General features: G+C 43.4%; 1 protein-coding gene across 14 annotated transcripts in view; it reads right to left on the bottom strand.

Moving 5' to 3' along the window:
* Positions 1-20,870, bottom strand: part of MYO9B (myosin IXB) — a 118,480-nt gene that overhangs the window by 65,549 nt on the left and 32,061 nt on the right. For all 14 annotated transcript variants that reach the window (XM_029051269.2, XM_029051274.2, XM_029051276.2 and 11 more), the window contains exons 3-4: positions 4,157-4,251; positions 32-94 (exon numbers count right to left, since the gene is read on the bottom strand). In XM_029051269.2, coding sequence (XP_028907102.1) covers positions 32-94; positions 4,157-4,251 — 158 coding nt within the window. The remainder of the gene's footprint in view (positions 1-31; positions 95-4,156; positions 4,252-20,870) is intronic.

Raw genomic sequence — 20,870 nt, 5'->3', positions numbered from 1 at the left:
TTCAAATATGGCTCAAAGATAATATTCTTACCTTTCATCTTTCTCTTGAGAGACCAAGCGAGATTTTTCAAGCAGGTACTTTTCAACAACAGCCCTGGAAAGCCCCAAAAGAAATAAAATAAATAGTGATACAAACCTAGGGTAATAGCCTAATAGCACTTCTCAAAGAAGAGCCCCTAGAAGTCATTTAGTAGTTGCTAACTATAAATTACAGCTCTGTTCCTGACTTGCTGAGTGTCCTTGGGCAAATTACTTAACCTCTCTTGTAGTTAAGAGCCCCGTGAGGGACAACCTGAAGACCATGTATCTAAAGAAGCAGTGTGGCTTGATGGAAAGAGCCTGGGCTTGGGAGTCAGAAGTCGTGGGTTCTAATCCCGGCTCTGCCACTTGTCAGCTGTGTGACTTTGGGCAAGTCATTTAACTTCTCTGGACCTCAGTCACCTCCTCTGTAAAATGGGGATTAAGACTGTGAGTCTCACATGGGACAACCTGATTACCTTGTATCTACCCCAGCGCTTGGCACAGTACTTGGCACACAGTAAGCGCTTAACAAACACCAGCATTATTGAGAAGCAGCGTGGCTTAGTGGAAAGAGCATGGGCTTAGGAGTCAGAGGTCGTGGGTTCTAATCCCAGCTCCGCCACTTGTCTGCTGTATAACCTTGGACAAGTCACTTAACCTCTCTGTGCCTCAGTTACCTCATCTGTAAAAATGGGGATTAAGAAATGTGAGCCCCACATGGGACAATCTGATTACCCTGTATCTACTCCAGTGCTTACAATAGTGCTCAGCACATAGTAAGCACTTAAATACCATAATTATTATTATAATTAGTGGACAGAACACTGGCCTGGGAGTCAGAAGGACATGGGTTCTAATCCTGACACCACTCCTTCTTTGCTGTGTGACCTTGGGCAAGTCACTTCACAGGGCCTCAGTTACCTTATCTGTGAAATGGGGGCTGAGACTGTGAGTCCCATATGGGACAGAGACTGTATCCAACCTGATTTGCTTGTATCCACCCCAGCGATTAGTACAGTGCCTGGCACATAGTAAGTGCTTAGCAAATACCACAATTATTATTATTACTATTAGGCTTCAATTTCCTCTTCTGCACAACGGGGCAGAAATACCTACTCTCTACTCTTCTGAAATAGTCTCTGTCCCTCATGGGGCTCACAATCTGATTTGATTACCTAGTATCTACCTCAGCACTTGGCACAGTTCTTGACACATAAGTAAGCACTTAGTGCAATAATAATAACAATGGTAACAATAAAAAAAGGCAATGCCCCTTCTGAGAGCTCCACCCCTGCTTCTTTTTGGACCAGTGAAGCTGTTGGGGTCACGATGCGGATATCTGCTTCTCTGGCAACGCTTGTGGGGGTGGTGGAAAGGGAGGTGTGAGAAAACCTCCCCCAAACCTTACACCACACTTGAGCAAGTTCAGCTATGAACTCTACAAAGGCTCAAGATTCGAGACTGTGTCACAAGCCGGACCCATGTGACAACCTCTAAAACATCAACAAAGTGAAGGAAGGTGAAAAAATGGACAAATTCTGAAACAATGCCTCCCTTTCCCTGACCATGAGAAATATAATTCAATTTCTATGACTATGGCTCTTTATATGACCGGCTACAGTCCATACTAGTAAATACATATCTCGAAGCAGTGTGGCCTACCGGAAAGAGCGCTGGCCTGAGAATCAGAGCCTCGGTTCTAATCCCGGCTCCACCACTTACCTGCTTTGTGACCACGGGTCAGTCACTTTATTCTCTGTGTCTCAGTTCCCTCATCTGCAAAATGAGGATTCAATTCCCTCCTACTTAGACTGTGAGCCCCATATGGGACAGGGACTGGCAACCTGATTACCTACTTCAGTGCTTAGAAAAGTGCTTGGCACATAGTTAGCACTTAAATACCTTTTTTAAAAAATGGATTCTTCTGATTGGAGGTACCTGTATTCATTTTTTCATTTTTCACATCTCTGCAATGTGACAGATTCTGTATATTGTTACTCTGGATTCAAATCCATTTCAATTGAATAGAGAAACAAAGAGTAAATTTCTGATTGTTGCCACACACCTTTCAAAATCAAACTTAAAGATAAAGAATAATTTCAAAAAACAATCATTTCCAGAAAAAAAGAAACTCTACAGATTTAGATGGTACGCTCCTTGAGAACAGGGATTCTGAATCTTGCTAGTCCTGTACTCTCCCAAAAGCTTTATGGTAGGCACCCCATAAATACCACCGATTGGGTCGATATAGAAACCGATGAAGATTGTCCTGACTTTTTAATCCATCGTGTGTGCGACATGAGATTAGTCAAATGCATACTTTTTCTTCAACAGACTACAGTTTTCCCCTTTTCTTGGAAGGATGAGTGATACCTCCTCTTTATATCAGTTTTTTTTTTAAAAAAAAGACCAGAATAGAAAAACAATGACCCAAATCCAAATCTTCAGAGGCATGGAGAGTTTAAATTGAAGGGGTTTCTTGTAAATACTGAATTGAAAAAATTGGACACCCACTTGCAAAAAAAAAAAAAAGCATCTCTGATCTCTGTCAGGCCTGCCACTGTTAGGCTACTTTGAAAACAACCGCTTTCTTCATTTATTGTAATTGTTATGTTCACTTCCTAATTGACCCCACCCACTACTGCACTTCTTAAGCACCCCATTTTGGAACTACTGGTCTGGACTCTGCAGTCTTTCTCCTTAAACATGAAGAAAATGGAAACCTGATAAAATGGAGAACTTGGTATCATGCCCCAGACAACAGACCTGCACTGAACACTACCAGACTGCCCTGAAACCAAGATAGGTCCTTTCTTGGCTATTTTTAGAATTAAAAAACAGACTCAAATTGCACACAAATTCTCTCAGGTTGCTGGGAGCAGAGGTATTTCACTTTCTCTCCCTCTTCATTCTCCTCTGGCTCTGTGCCAAGGGAGTTGGAGATGCAAAGCACGATGAAATCAAGGGTTTGCAAGAGCACTTCCTACCCACTCCCTCGATCTCAAGCAACCCCCAGAAGAGGGGTGGAGCCCAGCACTGGAAGACCTTCAGAGCAGGAAAAAAAGAAGAAAGCAAAAGGCCCAAGTTTGCTTTTGTGTCTCTTTTCTCTCTCTCTTTCTCTCTTCTGACCCAGGTCTCTCTCCTTTCTCTCCACCCAAACACACCTTCCCCATCCTTGGGTCTGCCTCCTCCCCAGGGTTCTCTTCTCCCCAGATCTGACTCCGAAATCACTGAGTACAGAACATTAAATTCTCCCCCTCTGGCCTGTAAGCTCATTGAGGGCAGGGAATGTGTTATATTGTACTCTCCCAAGTGCCTAGTACAGGGCTCTGCACTGTAATAGACTGTGAGCCCATCATTGGGCAGGGATTGCCTCTGTTGCTGAATTGTACATTACAAGCACTTAGTCAAGTGCTCTGCACATAGTAAGCGCTCAATAAATATTATTGAATGAATGAAACGCTCAATAAATATGACTGACTGACGAACTACCAAACACATTTCTGACCTTCATTTCCAACATGAGGTAAAACAACTTCCTCTAAACAGGATTTCCCCTTCATCCATGGCCCTATTAAACTCATTTTTACAGAACATAAAAGACTGTAAACTGTATCCCATTTAGCGACAAGTTGAAGGAGAATAAATGTCATTCTTGGCTATTATTCAGGATTTAATTAGTGCAGGATATGATTTTACCTTAGTAAAAAATATAGAGGTGTAGCAAGCAACATTGGCGTACAGCAACTGGTGTGCCCTGGGTAATGGAAACTCACGGAAACCCCCAGACCAAAGTTCACCCTCTCCCCGGTGCACACATATATGGAACCTCTGCACAGACACTTCCCTCTTAAGCAATGCCAGGGCTATTTTCAGATTGACTGGTGGCCATGGTGGAAGTAAGAGGCGGTGGACAGGGGGAGTGGGTGTTCCATCTGCAATAGTACATCCCCCTGATGGCTGCTTTGAGCCTTAAGCAATTGCCCAATGGTTAAAAAAGCTCAAGTAGCATACACAGTTGGCTAAATAAGTTATCAAAATTCCTAACGGCCCACTAACACACCAAAATAACACCCTCAATGGAAAATTGATGCTGGCCACAGAACAAAACAATGTCTACCTAGGGCATACTTACCCGCGGACAATGCCACTCTCCAAATAGTTGACCTGAATGAATTTTCCAAAGCGGCTCGAATTGTTGTTATGGGCTGTTTTGGCATTTCCAAATGCCTGGAAAGTAAAGGAAAGATGAGTTTGAGTTTCCAGAAAAAACCAAAATGTCATTTGAATTTGGAGATTCCATATGCTTGTCAATCACCGGCATACAATTCAGCTTATGTAGAACTCAATTACAAGGACAAGCCTTTAGCACTTCGTATCCCAAATAATCTGTTAAAAGCGATATGTATATGTACGGTTTGTAAGTAAGAAATGTATAAAATTGGGCCACAGTTAAGTAAGCAGTTGAAAAGTTCTCTCAGAATCATTTTTCCCCAGGCCACAAAGTTTTTTACTGCTGCAAAGTTTCTTTTTTTTCTTTTTCGGTTAGGAGGAGGAAACTGGGGAGCACGAGAGGTTGCACAAATGGTAGGGAGGAGGAAAGTATGCCTTTTATGAAGTGTGTAGAACACAAAACTGGGTCAAAATGAAAGACTGCATCAATATAATTGCCTCCCCTCAAGGCACTATACAGTTTAAATGATCAAAAAGCAGGCACATCTGTCTGAGGGCATCTTCATAATAGGAAGACTTCTTCAGTCACCATGAAGTGACTCCATTTTATCAAGGTCACAAGACAGATCAGCTTCCTGTTCCAAAAATAAATGCTTCGCCTGAACAAGAATACTTGAAACCACAGACAAACGTCTCAGAAAGGATGGAAAAGAAGTGATCTTTTTTATGTTTTTTTTTTTTAAAAAAAAAAACAAACCAAAAATGACTTTTACAGTTTGATTTCTAAAAATTAACCCTGTGGGAAATAAAAATAAAAAATGAGGCCCACAGGAATCAGTTTTGCAATTGAAGGGAATTACATTGAAATTGCTTTATGGGTAGCATAAATTTCTAGGCGCTTTCTCTGTCAACCGAATCTGGGATTTCAAAGATCTGCCTTAAGGAAAGATCAGACATCAAAAGAAGTCTTTTCAAAATCTCCATGCTTTCCAGAGCCACAGAGTACAAACAAGGAATATTTGCTTCCCTCCATCATAAATATCACCCCTTCATGGTAACTGAAGAAGTCTGCAATGCCTGCTTTCTGGTAACTGGATTTTCCTTCTTGCCTCCCTCTCCAAGAGAGGTAGCAGCCAGACGTTTGCTTTCTTGAAAAATACAGTGGTATTTATAGGGCCTTTTGAAGGTCTGTTTTTGACCAAAAACACACATCACCCACTCACCCAAGTAACCCGTAACTCTTAGTGTACAAAAGTGAGAAATGTGTTTTATCTGGCCTCACTACCAGTTTTAGATTTTGAATAATTCAACACAAAACCAAAAAGAAAAAAAGACAGTCCTCAGTCTTGGTTAAAAATCCTTCTGAAACACCTTCCTAAAACAAACCTCCATTCATCAACTGTTGAAGTATGCAAGTCCCCATTTGTTTTAACTACCACCAGATGTTACAATGATAGACCCAGTCCCTGCTCCTCTGTATTTGTTCGTAATTGCTTCCTCAACAATGCCAGCACACTTTACAATGAGTGTGTGTGGGTCTATATAGAGCTGTCGTTTGGATTTGCAGATGAAAATACTGTTGTGCTGTGTAAGAGTCCTGGGATGTAGGATTCCCCTGAGCTCTCCACCTGGACATTTTTAAGAAGTTGACTAACGGAACATCACTGCTAAGATTTTCACGTAATCTAGGGAGAGGTGAAAGAAGTCTCCATATTTTGTCTTTAAAATAGACAAGATAATAATATGTCATGCTGCTAGTTGTGTAAGTATATTTCAATGTATAGCTAAAATTAGCCTCACCTTGTCACAAACTTATTTGTTTACTTAAAAATGAGATGTGTAGATTCGCAGTGTGCAGAGAATGGAATGGCAAACAAGCAACACAAGGTCAAACAATTAATGAGAAGAAAAACATAAACCCAGCTTCCTGAACCCAGGGCTTTTTTTTCTTTTTTTTTTTAAGCAATTACTCTCATAAGCAATGTGTATGGTTTAAAGCTGCCCCATAGCTCCAGTGATCTCACATGTCTGGTATGCAGTCTAAGCACACTGCTACTTTTGAAAAAAAAAATCTAAAAATATCCATTTTATACTATTATATTTCAAGAACTGAATTTTGGGGTTTAGGGCAATAGAGAATGATGTTATTGTCATTTACACAACTCACAGATCCCAAAAGTTACTCCCACACAATTTATTTTAGACCCAAAAGACAAGCAAAATAATTTTGGGGATAATGGGCCTGAAGGCAAAGGGCTTTGTTACAGGATGGAATAACGGGAGGAAGTGGGTGAGAGGGGCGTGAGCAGTAGTACTTGATAATTTGGCAAAATACAATATACTAATGAATCTTTCCTCAGAATGGCTCTTTCACCAATGAAATAGAATGTTTTAATTGGAAGACACGTCTCTGTTGTTGCAATTCACAATTTATAACAAAAAGAAAAAAATTCAACTTTTTTCTCTGCAAATGGAGGGGAACATCTGAAGCTTGCCCTGAAATACTTTACTTTTTGATCTTCTTAGATTTATCAATATAACTTTCAAAACTTTTCTTGCTAAACCTTTTCTTGCTAAACCTGTTTGTACATCACTCGGAGCCGTTCAACCATCTTATCGTCATCATCAACAGCATTTACTGAGTGCATACCGTGTTCAAAGCATTGTACTTAGCTCATGGGAGAGGGGAGTGTACAAGAGTCAGCCACATATCTTACAATCAAGCATGGGAGACCCACACTTCAATTATTTATAGGGGTAGGAGTGGAGTATTTAAGATGCATTTAAGATGCTGCAAGAGAAGTAACATGGCGTAGTGGATACAACACAGGCCAGGGAGTCAGAAGGTCGTGGGTCCTAATTCTGACTCCCCGACTTGTCTGTGGTGTGACCATGGGTAAGTCACTTCACTTCTCTGTGCCTCAGTTACCTCATCTGTAAAATGGGAATTGAGACTATGAGCTTCACATGCGACACGGACTGTGTCCAACAAAATCTGTTTGTATCCACTCCCAGCGTTTAGTACAGTGCCTGGCACATTATTATTATTATTGTAAGAGCTAAAAGGCTGTGGTAGCAAGTGCTTAGGTGGGAGAAGGGTTGAAGTGACAGTTGGGGATCCAAGGTGGGAAGATTAAAAAAAATAATAGAGATTAGGAAGGGATTTTGTGTGTGTGTGTGCCTGCGTGCTCCTGGAGTTGTGACCTCAAAAGCCCTTTGAAGACGGGGATAGCTGGGGTCTGTTGGGTATGAAGGAGGGAGGGAGTTCCAAGCAGGAGAGAGGGCATGAACAAGAGGTGAAAAGTGGGAGCCAACCAACGAGAAAGACACATATAGAATAGAGTAGCTTGACAGGAATGAAGACTGAGGTACGGTAGAAGAGAAGACTGGATAAGCAGGAAGCAGAAAGCAAGAAGCAGTGTGGCTTAGTGGAAAGAGCATTGGCTTGGGAGTCAGGGGTCATGGGTTCAAATCCTGGCTCTGCCACTTGTCAGCTCTGTGCTTTGGGCAAATCACTTCACTGCTCTGTGCCTAAATTACCTCTTCTGTAAAATGGGAACTAAGACTGGGAGCCCCACTTGGGAGAACCTGATAACCTTGTATCTGCCCCAGTGCTTAGAACAAATACCATCATTATTATTATTATTCTGAGCCTCAAAGCCAATGGACAAGAGTTTCTGCTTGATGTAGAGGCAAATGGGCAATTACTAGAGGTTTCTGAGGAAAGGGGAGGAGTGTAGGACCCTACTGGAGAAGCAGCATGGCTTAGTGGAAAGAGTTCGGGCTCCGGAGTCTGAGGTCGTGGGTTCTAAATCCCACTTCTGCCACTTGTCAGCGGCGTGACTTTGGGCAAGTTACTTCACTTCTCTGGGCTTCAGTTCCCTCATCTGTAAAATGGGGATGAAGCCCGTGAGTCCTACGTGGGACACCCTGATTACCTTGTATCTATCCTAGCGCTTAGAACAGTGCTTGGCACATAGTAAGCACTTAATAAATGCTATTATTATTATTTGGTCAAAATGATCCAGGCAAAAGAGTGAAGCATAGCCTGGAGAGGGGAGAGACTGGAGGTGAGGAGATAAGAGAGAAGGCTGGTGGCAGTTGTATATTTACAGATCTATAAATCTGATATAAATTATTTATATCAATATCTGTCTCTCCCTTTAGACTGGACGGTTGTTGAGGGCAGGGAATGTATCTACCAACTCTCCCAAGTGCTTAGTAATGCTTACAGCAAGCACTCAAATACTACTGATGATGGTGACTGATGAAGCTGGAAATATGACAAGTACCTGAGCCAGCAAGATAGCTGTTAAGATAAAGAGGAAGGGAAGGAGTATGCAAACACTGTGATGAGAGAACTGATGACATATGGCCTAGTGGATAGAGCACGGATGTGGGAGTCAGGAGGACCAGGGTTCTAATTGCAGCTCTGCCGCTTGTCTGCTGTGTGACCTTGGGCCAGTGACTTCACTTCTTTGGGACTCAGTTACCTCATCTGGAAAATGGGGATTAAGACTGTGAGTCCCACGTGGGACAGGGACTGTTTCCACCCTGTTTCGCTTGTGTCTATCCCAGCGTTCAGTATAGTGCCTGCCACAAAGTAAGCGTTTAACAAATACTGTAAAATAATAATGATAACAACAAGATTTGGCGACAGACTGGATGTGGCGGTTGAAACAGAAGAGAGGAGTCAAAAATAATGCCATTGCTGCACCCTTGAGAGCATGCCGGTATTATCCACTGTGATGGGAAAATGTAAGCTCGTTGTGGGCAGGGAATGTGTTTATTCCATTGTTATACTGTACTCTCCCAAGCGCTTAGTACAATGCTCTGCACACAGTAAGTGCTCAATAAATATGACTGATTCAAAGAGAGGACTGGGTAAAGAGGGAGGGAAGAAGAATAATTCAGTTTTATACAATCATATCAGCTTGAGGTGCTGGAGGTCTAGTCCCAGCTCCGCCACTTGTTTGTTGTGTGGCCTTAGGTCAATCACTTCACTGGGCCTCAGGAACCTCACCTGTAAAATGGGGATTGAGACTATGAACCCCATGAGGGACAGGGACTGTGCCCAACCCGATTAGCTTGAATCCACCCCAGCACTTAATAATAATAATAATAATAATAATAATGTTGGTATTTGTTAAGCGCTTACTATGTGCCGAGCACTTTTCTAAGCGCTGGGGTAGACATAGGGGAATCAGGTTGTCCCACGTGGGGCTCACAGTCTTAATCCCCATTTTACAGATGAGGGAACTGAGGCCCAGAGAAGTTAAGTGACTTGCCCACAGTCACACAGCCAACAAGTGGCAGAGCTGGGATTCGAACTCATGAACCCTGACTCCAAAGCCCATGCTCTTTCCACTGAGCCACGCTGCTTCTCTGCCTGGCACATAGTAAGCAATTATATACCCAATTATTATTATTCCGGTAGAGATGTTCTGGAGGCGGTAGAAGATGCCAGATTGCAGGTAAGGAGAGAAGTCAGGGATGGCGATGTAGATTGATTTGGGAGACATTTGCATAGATCTGGCCATTGAAGCCATGTGAGCAGATGAGCTCCCTGAGGGAATGAGTTTAAATTGGGAAGAAAAGGGGACCCAATAAACAGATTCTTGAGAGACCCAGAGATTGGGGGTGGGAGGCAGAGGAAAAGCCAGCCAAATACTAAGAAAGATCAGCCAGAGGGGTATCTAGGGAAGAAATGTTTCTGAAAAACCAAGTTCAGATAATGTTTCCAGAAGAAGGGAGTGGTGTCCAAGGCAGCCAGGAGGTTGAGGAGACTCTGTTTGATTTGGCAAGGAGGAGTTTATTGGTGCCCTTGGAGGGCCCCATCTCAGAGGAGTGAAAGGGGTGGAAAAATTGTAGCGGGTCAAGAAGGGAATTGGGAGGAGAGGAAATGGAGGCAGCGAATGTTGTCAACGTACTTCAGAAGAAATGTTCATTATTCTTTTCTTGAAGGTAGGGACTATGTCCACTGAATTTAGAATTCTTAAGATTCAAGGTATTACATAAATCCAAGGTATTGCTAATTTCATCTGTACTGCTCCTAGCATAAGAATACACTGACTTATACAAAGAATAATACATAAGGATGTAAGAAATGCAACTCGGGGAATGACCAATGCCCCAACTGGCCCAGGATTTTATCTGCAACAAGATACCAATGGATGCTTGGATGAACAATCTGCTACTTGCCCTCCTTGACATCCAAATACATGTTTAAGAATGTTCCTTTTAACATCCCTTAACTTACCCCTTGAATAATTTACTACGGTCTACTCACACATCAATTCAGCTATGCCGTTCTTGAACTTTCTGGGATTTTTTGCCTCCACTCACTCTGCGATAAGTAATTCCATACACTTACTGCCCACAGCATAAAGAAGGGTTTCCTTTCGTCATCCTGAACCTGCCAAATTCAAGCTTCAAGGCGTCTCTCTCCCTCAGTCCTAGATATGAGGGATTTCGTGAACAGTTCGGTAATCTTCAATCATTCATGACCCCTCTCACTCTTCACCTTTCCTTCCAGACTGAAGATTCCACATCTTTGCAGTGATGGTGAGAAGGATGTAAGAGCATGTCCAGTGTTGAGCCACCCCTTCCTCCCCCAATCACCCCCTGCTCTGCCAAATCCAGAACAAAGAGCCTAGAAAAGCAAGGCAAGGGACATAATTGCCTAGTTAGGGAAATGGGTTTTCTCTGAAAAGAACAGTAACCAATGAATGAGTAGTACTGATGAAATGCTATTTTTTTAATGGTATTTAAGGGATCACTATGTGCCAGACACTGCCAGGCATTAGAGTGAATACAAGATCAATATCCAATACAAGTTGGATATGTCCCTGTCCCACATGGGGCTCACAGTCTTAATTTCCATTTTACAGATGAGGGAACTGAGGCCCAGAGAAGTGAAGTGCCCTGCCCCGGTCACACAGCAGACAAGTGGTGGAGCCCAGATTAGAATCCAGGTCCTCTAACTCCCAGGCCAGTGCTCTTTCCACTAAGCCATACTGCTTCTCGGCCTGTGTCCAAAGCACCATCCAAACATGAGAAGCAGCATGGCTCAGTGGAAAGAGCACAGGCCGGGGAGTCAGAGGTCATGGGTTCAAACGCGGCTCCACCGCTTGTCAGCTGTGTGACTCTGGGCAGGGCCTCAGTTACTTCATCTGTAAAATGGGCATTAAGACCGTGAGCCCCACGTGGGACAACCTGATCACCTTGTATCCCTCCAGCGCTTAGAACAATGCTTTGCACATAGTAAGCACTGAACAAATGCCATCATTATTATTATTATTTTTGGGTGACTAGAGTTGGCGGCCATTATTTCTGCCCTCAAGAAGCTTACCATCTAGCAGGGAAGAGACACTGAAATCACGGCTAAGAGGAAGAAGGAAAGAGGATCTGTATGAATTGGTGCTTAAATAAGGTACAAAAGGTACATCCATAGGTGCAATGGGAGGCTTTGAGTACACAGCTGCACAGATGGTACAGAAGTGCTGAAATGCTTAACAGATACCATTTTTAAAAGTAACAGAGGATATCAGGAGGGTAGAAATTAACCAGGGAAGACATTCTGGAGGAGATGTGGTTTCAGAAGGGTGGAGGTCAGTCACATTTGAGGGGTGAGAAAGTTTCTGGGCAAGTGGAAAGGTGTGAGCAAGAGGTCGGCAGCTGGAGAGATGAGAACAAGGCCCAGTGAGTACATTATCTTGAGAGGAACCAACAATGCAAGCAGGAGTACAGTGGGAAGAGAGAGTGAATAAGCAGGGAAATAGATGATTGAGTGCCTGAAAGCCAAAGTTCAGAAGTTTCTGCTTGATGCGAAGGGGAATGGGCACTCGGGGAGGTTTCTGAGATGAGGAGGGAGGGCTAGAGGGAAGAGTGACAGGGGAAGGGGTTCCCTTAAGGTGACCAGGGCCTTTATATGCAATTCAGAATCAGAGAAGAGCAGCATTCTACCCTCACCCCAAGGATGAGCTTCGGGTCTTAACTCCTGAAGTCCTTGTAGTAGAAGTATGGTATCTGGTAAGCACTTACTATTCACTCATTCAATTGTATTTACTGAGCGCTTACTGTGTGCAGAGCACTGTACTAAGCACTTGGAAAGTACAATTCGGCAACAAATAGAGATAATGTGCCAAGCACTGCTCTGAGCACTGGTGGAAGAATCCTGGAGATCAATTAATGGTATTAGGGGATACATTCCCTACTTACAGTCTAGAGATCTTGTCCCTTAAGCATCTGGAAAAACCAGTGATCACCTGGTATTCTCCTTCATTCTTCCCTCTGCACACGCCTCCCCCCGCCCCCCCGCCATGTTAACTGGTCCTAAACTTAATTATAGATCATAGCGAATTGCCAGATCTAGAAATTAAAGTTCCTGGTATTTAATTCCCAGGTTCAACCCTGGAACCCTTCTTTTAGATGGCCATACTGGAGTCCTCTGGCACAGAGGCCGTTTGTAATAATAGGTCACCCATTCTTGCCAGCAGTTCCACAACTTCCCCTCCAAGTTCCTCCAGAACTTTTGGGAGAATGCCACACGGGGCTGGTAATGTGTTTACGTCTACTTTTAACAATTTGGTCTAAAACATGTTGCGTGTTTTCCCCAATTTGCTACAGCAACCCCGCCCTGTCTGCTGTAAAATCCCATGATGATGATAATGATCATTAGAAAAACCTAATAGTTCACGATAGCCCTCTCAAAGCTATTTTAAACAAGTCACCCTGCAACAGGCTGTCGCTCAGAACACTTTCGGATGAAGAATTACTACATTCAAGTCTTAGTCTTAAGTAGTTCTTGAATGAAAATGCTGTCCAACAGTCAAGATCTCACAAACAAGTCTTTCAAAATCAAAAATGGAAAAATTGTTCCATTCTTTCACTTTGTCAATAGGTAAATCAACTATAATCTCTAAAATTAAACAGAATTACATCACAACTTCAATAGTACAAAGGTTGCTTATCCCAAACCAGGACTTTTAAAAGGTTTGCAATCTTTCTTAATAAGATAACCAAATTAAGATCCTGACAAACAAAAAAACCGTAGATACTTGTACAGTTATAATTTTGGTGGGATCCCAGTTATTAAGGAGTAACAAAGCATTTCAATACATAAAAGGAGAATTTTGGTTTTTTGGCATAATTTCTTAGAACGGCAATCCCATTCAGGATTGTGGGGAATGCCACAGATGAGGGGTAAGAATAATTTACACAACCACTGCCATCTTCTATCTAAAGCTACAAAGGGTAGATCCCACCTTCTGTTTTTTTTTTCCTCCCCTCAAGCACTTTTCAGTCTCCAGAGCAGCTTTCTACTTAAATAGAACATAGCCAACGCCCACTAAGTATACTACACATGATTGGTAACATGGTGAATGTAAACCAGAGATGAAGTATCATTAAGTTTAAGCCAAGATCTTTGACTCAAACCATAAACACAGCTGGTCTGTAAGAAAGGCGTCTGAGGATTGGCAAGCAGTTGCGACTCTCTTAATTTCAGTTTACCATTACCAGTGAATGACAACTTTCATGAATCCATCTTAAGCAAAAAAGGATGAAGGAGGCATTCATTCACCTAGCAACTTTATCACAAGAGATATAGTAGGTGCTGACTCCAGAATGATGATGGGGGGTGGGGGGAGTGGGGAGGGTGCAGTTTCCTTACCCCATTTGTCCCCTGGCTGTACAGGCACCCCCCTGCCCCCAACCAGCTTTTATTTTTCAAATGCATATGTGCCAGATGGTGAGAACCCATGCACAGCCAAGGCACATATGCAGACAGAAACATGCAAGGGCTAGGGAGACTAGGAAAAATGCAGGTTCATGACCATTTTGTCAGCTCTTCTGTCAACCTGAGAAGCAGCATGGCCTTCCCCTCTTCAAAGCCCTGATGAAAGCTCACCTTCAGGAAGCCTTCCCAGACTGACCCCCCCTTTTCCCCTGCTTCTCCTCCCCTCCCCATCGCCCCTACTTTCTCCCTCTGCTCTACCGCCATCCCTGCCTCACAGCACTTGTGTATATATCTACATATTTATTATTCTATTTATTTGATTAATGATGTGTATATATCTATGATTCTATTTATTTATACTGATGCTAATAATGCCTGTCTACTTCTTTTTTTTTTTGTTTCATTGTCTGTCTCTCCCTTTTAGACTGTGAGCTCGTTGTTGGGTACGGATCGTTTCTGTTGCCAAATTGTACTTTCCAAGTGCTTAGTACAGTGCTCTGCACACAGTAAACTCTCAAAAAATACGACTGACTGAATGAATAGTGAAGAACCACCTAGGTCCTAATCCCAACTCCTCCACGTGTCTGCTGTGTGACCTTGGGCAAATCACTTAACTTCTCTGTGCCTATAGTTCTCTCATCTGTAAAATGATGATTAAGACTGTGAGCCCCATGTGGGACATTGACTGTATTCAACCTGATTAGCTTGTACCTACCCCAGTGTTTAGTACATTGCCTGGCATATAGTAAGCACTTAAATACCATTAATTTTTTCTTTTTTAAACCCTGCTCACTGCCCTATTTAGTTCCAAGGGCCAACTGGGTACACAGGTATGTGAATTGTGGTCATTAAATACTTAGCTTTTGCTTCCAATCTGGAAGATTAGTCTGTTAACTCTTGGGGCAAAGAGCAAGGTTCATCAGTATCTCTGAGCTCTGACCTGGAGGGCACCTTTGAAGCAAAAACTAAGAACCACCAACGTGTTATGGTGGCGTTTTCTTTCATCAAAATTTGAAATTGTGCAGTGGATTCAGAAGCCAAGAATGAAAACAGGTTACAAATTGCACTGCACTCGGGCAAGAAAGGCATACATTTTTTTGGGGCAGGATGGGGGCTTGAGAGGTCATCTAGTTTATACTCCTACCTTCAAGGAGGATCACAGTTAAATCAATCCCGAGCAAATCTACCCTATTTTTAAAGAGCTCTTCCCCTAGTAACCCTCTCCACAATGCTTAACAAGCCACACTCAGGAAACTTACAGCTAGCTCACATCCCTTTGGCTGAAGTTGAAACCTATTTTCTCTTGCTCTCCTTTGAGAGATAGCGCAGTTTCTCAGTGTGAGTACCCTTCATGGATGCGAAAACCATTTTTACAATCTTCCCTCAGTCTTTCTTTTCCAGGTTAAGTAATCCCAGCCTCTTCACTTGCCATACATCTTATTTTCTAACTCTTTATGTGTGTCTTGGAGCCCCTCCACAACCCTTTTCAGTTGTGGAGCCCAGAACAAGACACAGAACTCTAGTAATGGTCTGGCCAAGGCATAGCAAAATTGGAAGATTACCTCACGGTTCCTACATACAATACTCCTGTTTATGTATCCTGGTATTGTGTTCACTTTAATACAACACTACACTGGTGATTCATGGTCATTTTAACTACTATAACTCCTAGATCTTAATCTGGAGCACTTGCACAAAACCACTCCTTCCTCATCTGTATTTGTACTGCTTATTTTTCCTTTCCAGGTGTTGTACCCTGTGCTCCTGGTTAAACACTGTTCACTTTGTTTCTGTTGCTCCAACTGAATTCTGATCCTATCCTTCAAGGTACTGACTACTCCCTTACCTCCAGTTGGTGTTACCTGCCAATTTATGAGAAGCAACGCAGCCTAGTGGATAGGGAAAGGGCTTGAGTTCTAATATCGACTCTGCCACTCGTCTGCTGTAAAAAACCTTGGGTGAGTGACTTCGCTTCTCTGGGCCTCAGTTACCTCATCTGGAAAGTGGGGATTAAGACTGTGAGCCCACGTGGGACAGGGCCTGTGTCCAACCCGATTTGCTTGTATCAATCCCAGTTCTTGGTCCAGTGCCTGGCACATAGTTAAGCACTTAACAAATACCATTATTATTATTATTACTAAGGTTTTGAAGAGGGTTGAGGGTGGTGGTCTAGTATATATTTGGGGGGGGGGGGAGTTTCGGGCTGGGGGAGGATGTGGGAAAGGGATTGGTGACAAGATAGACAAGATCAGGACACCGTAAGCTCGCACTAGAGGAGTTAATTGTGTGGACTGCGCTACAGCAGATCAGAATATCCCTCACATCCCTCAAAATTTCAACTGACCAATTGATTACCAGACTGTCAACTCGTTGTGGGCAGAGAATATGTCTACCAACTCTGTTATAGTGCAGTCTCTCAAGCACTTAGTACAATGCTCTGCACATAGTAAGCACTCAAATACTAGTGATTGATTGATTGATTACTTCTCTGGGTATAGCATGCTCAACAGAACACTGAAACAAATACTTTAGGAATACTAAAGAAAGGTACTTCTAAATGTAAATGTACTTTTTTTAATGGTATTTATTAAGTGCTTACTATGTGTCAGGCACTTTTCTAAGCACTGTGGTAGCTATAAAGTAATCAGGTTGTCCCACGTGGGGCTCACAGTCTCAATCCCCATATTACAGATAAGGTAAAGAAGTGAAATGACTTGCTCAAAGTCACACAGCAGACAAGTGGCGGAGCTGGGATTAGAACCCACGTCCTCTGACTCCCAAGCCCGTGGTCTTTGCCACTAGGCCATGCTGCGTCTCATATCAGGTTGGACACAGTCCATCTCTTACATGGGGCTCACAGAATCCCCATTTTACAGCAGAGGTAACTGAGGCACTGAGAAGTTAAGTGATTTACCCAGGGTCACTCAGCAGAGCAGTGGCAGAGCCGGGATTAGAATCCAGGTCCTTCTGACTCCCAGGCCCGTTCTCTATACACGAGGCCACGCTGCTTCCCATCTGGTTTATATAAAGACTCTATACATGTAGTATGCTAAGCCTTAATGGACAGCCCTAGAGCAATTTGGAATGAAAAATTCTTGCAAAACACTAAAATACTAAAAGTTAAAAATAACAAATAGTTAAAAACTAAAAGTTTAGTAAAAAACTACACTGCCTAAAATGACAGTCATCACAGGGGAACTATACAGTAACTGTACCTGGTTTTTACAAAACACCATGCTTGTTTACAATCAAATGACTGGGTCTTGAGGTTTCAGATTTTATCAATAAAAAAAAGTCAAAAATGTGACAGGTATTTCTGAACAGTTCTTCCAATAATAATAATGGCATTTGTTAGGCACTTACTATGTGCCCGGTCCTGTACTAAGCACTGGGGTGGATACAAGCCAATCAGGTAGGACACAGTCCCTGTCCCACATGGGGCTCACAGTCTTGATCCCCGTTTTACAGATGAGGGAACTGAGGCCCAGAGAAACAAAGTGACTTGCCCAAGGTCACACAGCAGACAAGTGGTGGAGCCGGCATTAGAACTCATGACCTTCTGACTTCCAGGCCAGTGCTCTATCCACTACGCCATGCTGATAAAGAACAGGAAGAGTTGGGAGCATCTATTGTGTCTGCTGCTTTCGCGCTACTGATAAGGTCTGTGGTGCCAAATTAAAAAAAAAAAAATGAGCAATAAGAAACGTGGGAGATGCTGCTGCTGGAATGGTCTTGAATGTTACCCTATTCTCCTCAATCAGTGTCAGCTTGAATAATAGTATTAATAATGTTGGCATTTGTTAAGTGCTTACTATGTGCAGAGCACTGTTCTAAGTGCTGGGGGAGATACAGGGTCATCAGGTTGTTCCACATGAGGCTCATAGTCTTCATCCCCATTTTACAGATGAGGTAACTGAGGCACAGAGAAGTTAAGTGACTTGCCCACAGTCACACAGCTGGCAAGTGGCAGAGCCGGGAGTCGAACCCATGACCTCTGACTCCGAAAGTAAACCCCACTCCGCCACTCATTTGCTGTGAGACCCTGGGCAAGTCACTTCACTTCTCTGTGCCTCAGTTCCCTCAACTATAAAACGGGGATTAAGACTGTGAACCCTAAGTGAGACAGGGACTGTGTCCAACCTGATTATCCTGTATCTACCCCAGCGCTTAGAACAGTGCCTGGCACATAGTAAGCACTTAACAAATACCATAATTAGTAGTAGTAGCAGCATTTACTGAGCACCCAGTTGATGCGCTCTACTAGGCACTTGGGAAGTGCAGCATAAAGACGTGAAATGCTCCCTGCCCGCAAGGTGCTTACACTCTATCGGGGGAGACAAAAATACAAATATGGACAAACAGAGCAGTCAAACTCCACTGGACTGCAGACTCCTTGAGGGCACGGATCATGTCGACCAACTCTGTTGTACTGCACTCTCCCCAGCATTTAGTACAATGCTCTGTGCACGATAAGTTCTCAATAAATACTACTGATTGAATGATAAATCGAGGAGGCATATATATATATATATACACACACACAAGTGCTAAGAGTGCTAGAGAAGCAGCATGGCTCAGTGGAAAGAGCCCGAGCTTGGGAGTCAGAGGTCATGGGTTCTAACCCCAGCTCCGCCACTTGTCAGCTGTGTGACCTTGGGCAAGTCACTTCACTTCTCTGTGCCTCAGTTACCTCACCTGTAAAATGGGGATTAAAACTGTGAACCTTATGTGGGACAACCTGATGACCTTGTATTCCCCCCCGCGGCACTTAGAACAGTGCTCTGCACATAGTAAGCGCTTAACAAATGCCATTATCATTATTATTATTATTATTAAGAGAGGTGTAAATAAATTCCCAAATACTGGAGTTGGCTGAGGAGATTATATGGCTCAGGGTGCTGGGAAATTAAGCGGGGAGGTTACTGGAGGTTGGATTTGAATGTGGGCAAGATCACTTTGTCAGCACTTAGAACAGCTTTCGACAATAGTAAATGCTTAACAAATACCATAAAAAAAAAAAAAGCATGGCTCATTGATCAGGCTGGTCAAACTGCTTTAGTAGCTGATTTCTTCAATGGAAGGACCAGGTCTTACAGCCTGGTAGAAGGTTCCACACTACTACTGCTATATGGACCTTCACTTGAATACGAAGTTTAATGTCCTGTTGTCAAACTTTTATTCTCCAGAAAGGTATGCTGAATTTTTAAAAATGTATTCCCTACTATCTTGTCTCTCAAAGCATCACTGGGTAGCGTACTGTGTAGGGAACAGAAATCAGTGGCAGTAATTATTTTTTGTGTAGCCTATGAAAATTCTGGGTTGTGGGAAGAGCTTCCTGAGTGTAGCCTACTTTTTTTAAAATGGTACTTGTTAAGCGCTTACTGGGGGAGAGACAAGCCAAACAGGTTGGACACAATCCATGTCCCACTTGGGGCTCACAATCTTAATCCCTGAGGTAACAGCCACAGAGAAGTGAAGTGACTTGCCCAAGGCCACAGAGCAGAGAAGTGGCGGAGCAGGGGGTAGAACCCAGGTCCCTTTTGAATCCCAGGACTGCGTTCTATCCACTGGACTACACTACTCACAGTGCGACATTGATTTTAGCCAGTCCATAGGGATATGCTGACTCAGAGGCAATTCCTGATTATCCGCCTGTCTTAAGTATGCACCTAAGCATGCATCAATGGCCCCTCTACTCTGTAAGCGCCCTATGAGCAGGGATAGTCTATATCTACTCTTCTGTAGTGTACAAAATATGAGCAGCAGCGGGGCCCAGTGGAAAGAGCCTGGGCCTGGGAGTCAGAGGACCTGGGTTCTCATCCCAGCTCTGCCACTTGGCTACTGGGTGACCCTAGGGGAGTCATTTTACTTCTCTGGGCCTCAGATCCTTCATCTGCAAAATGGGGATTCGATACCGACTCTCCCTCCTATTTAGGCTATGAGGTCCATGTGGGGCAGGGATGGTGTCCAACCTGATTAGCATGTATCTACCCAGCATTTAGAAATGGGCTGGACACACAGGAAACGCTTAACAAATATCACAATTATAATACTCTCCCAAGTGTCCAGTACAATGCCCTGCACACAGCAGAGACTCTCTCGGGCATTTTCTGTGTGCACAGCACTGTACAAAGTGGTGGGGAAAGTACAGTGCAGAGTCGGTAGACCCATTCCCTCCCCAGAAGGAGCTTACGGTCTAGAGGGGGAGACAGACATTAAAGTAAATTACAGATACGTCCTAAGTGCCGTGGGGCTGAGGGTGGGGTGAGTATCGGGTGCTTAAAGGGTCTAGAGCCAAGTGGGATGCAGAAAGCAGAGGGAGAAGGGGGGAAGAGGGGCCGGTTGGGCTTGGAGCTGTAATTTTAATAGGGCTTTGAAAGTGCTCTGTCATAGAGGAAGGGGGAAGGAGTTCCAGGCCAGAGGTAGGATGTGGGCAAGGGGTTAGTGGCAAGATAGATGAGACTACTTGGTTGATTGACTGATTGCCTGATGACTGGCTCATAGGTGAAAGAGAACTGGACCCACTACACAGCTCTGGTTTATGTTTCAGTGGTGGTGGGCAAAGGGTCAGACGGTGCCCCTTCAACTCTGACACATCATGGAGTAGTTTAACGATCTTTGTGAACTTCCCAGGACCAGCAAATTTGCTTGGCAGTTGTCAGAGTCTAGATCCTGTTGATGGTGTCAAATGCTTTTGTGAGGTCTACAAAAACAGTACAGAGGTCTTCAAGTTGCTCTCTGCACTTTTCCTGTAACTGCTGTGCTGCAAAGATGATATCTGCTATGCTGGTTTTTGATCTGAAGCCACACTGCAATTCAGGTAGTGTGCATGGTTAACTTTATTTTTTAAGGAGCCTGTCCAGAAGGATTCTGGCTAGAATCTTGCTGGCATCGAGAAACTGAGAGAAATCCCGATAGCTTCTATAGTCAGCTGCCC

The sequence above is a fragment of the Ornithorhynchus anatinus genome, chromosome X1 (assembly GCF_004115215.2).
Source record: "Ornithorhynchus anatinus isolate Pmale09 chromosome X1, mOrnAna1.pri.v4, whole genome shotgun sequence".
NCBI classification, from domain to species: domain Eukaryota; kingdom Metazoa; phylum Chordata; class Mammalia; order Monotremata; family Ornithorhynchidae; genus Ornithorhynchus; species Ornithorhynchus anatinus.
The sequence above is the reverse complement of the archived record's forward strand: the minus strand, read 5'-3'. Positions and strand labels throughout refer to the sequence as shown.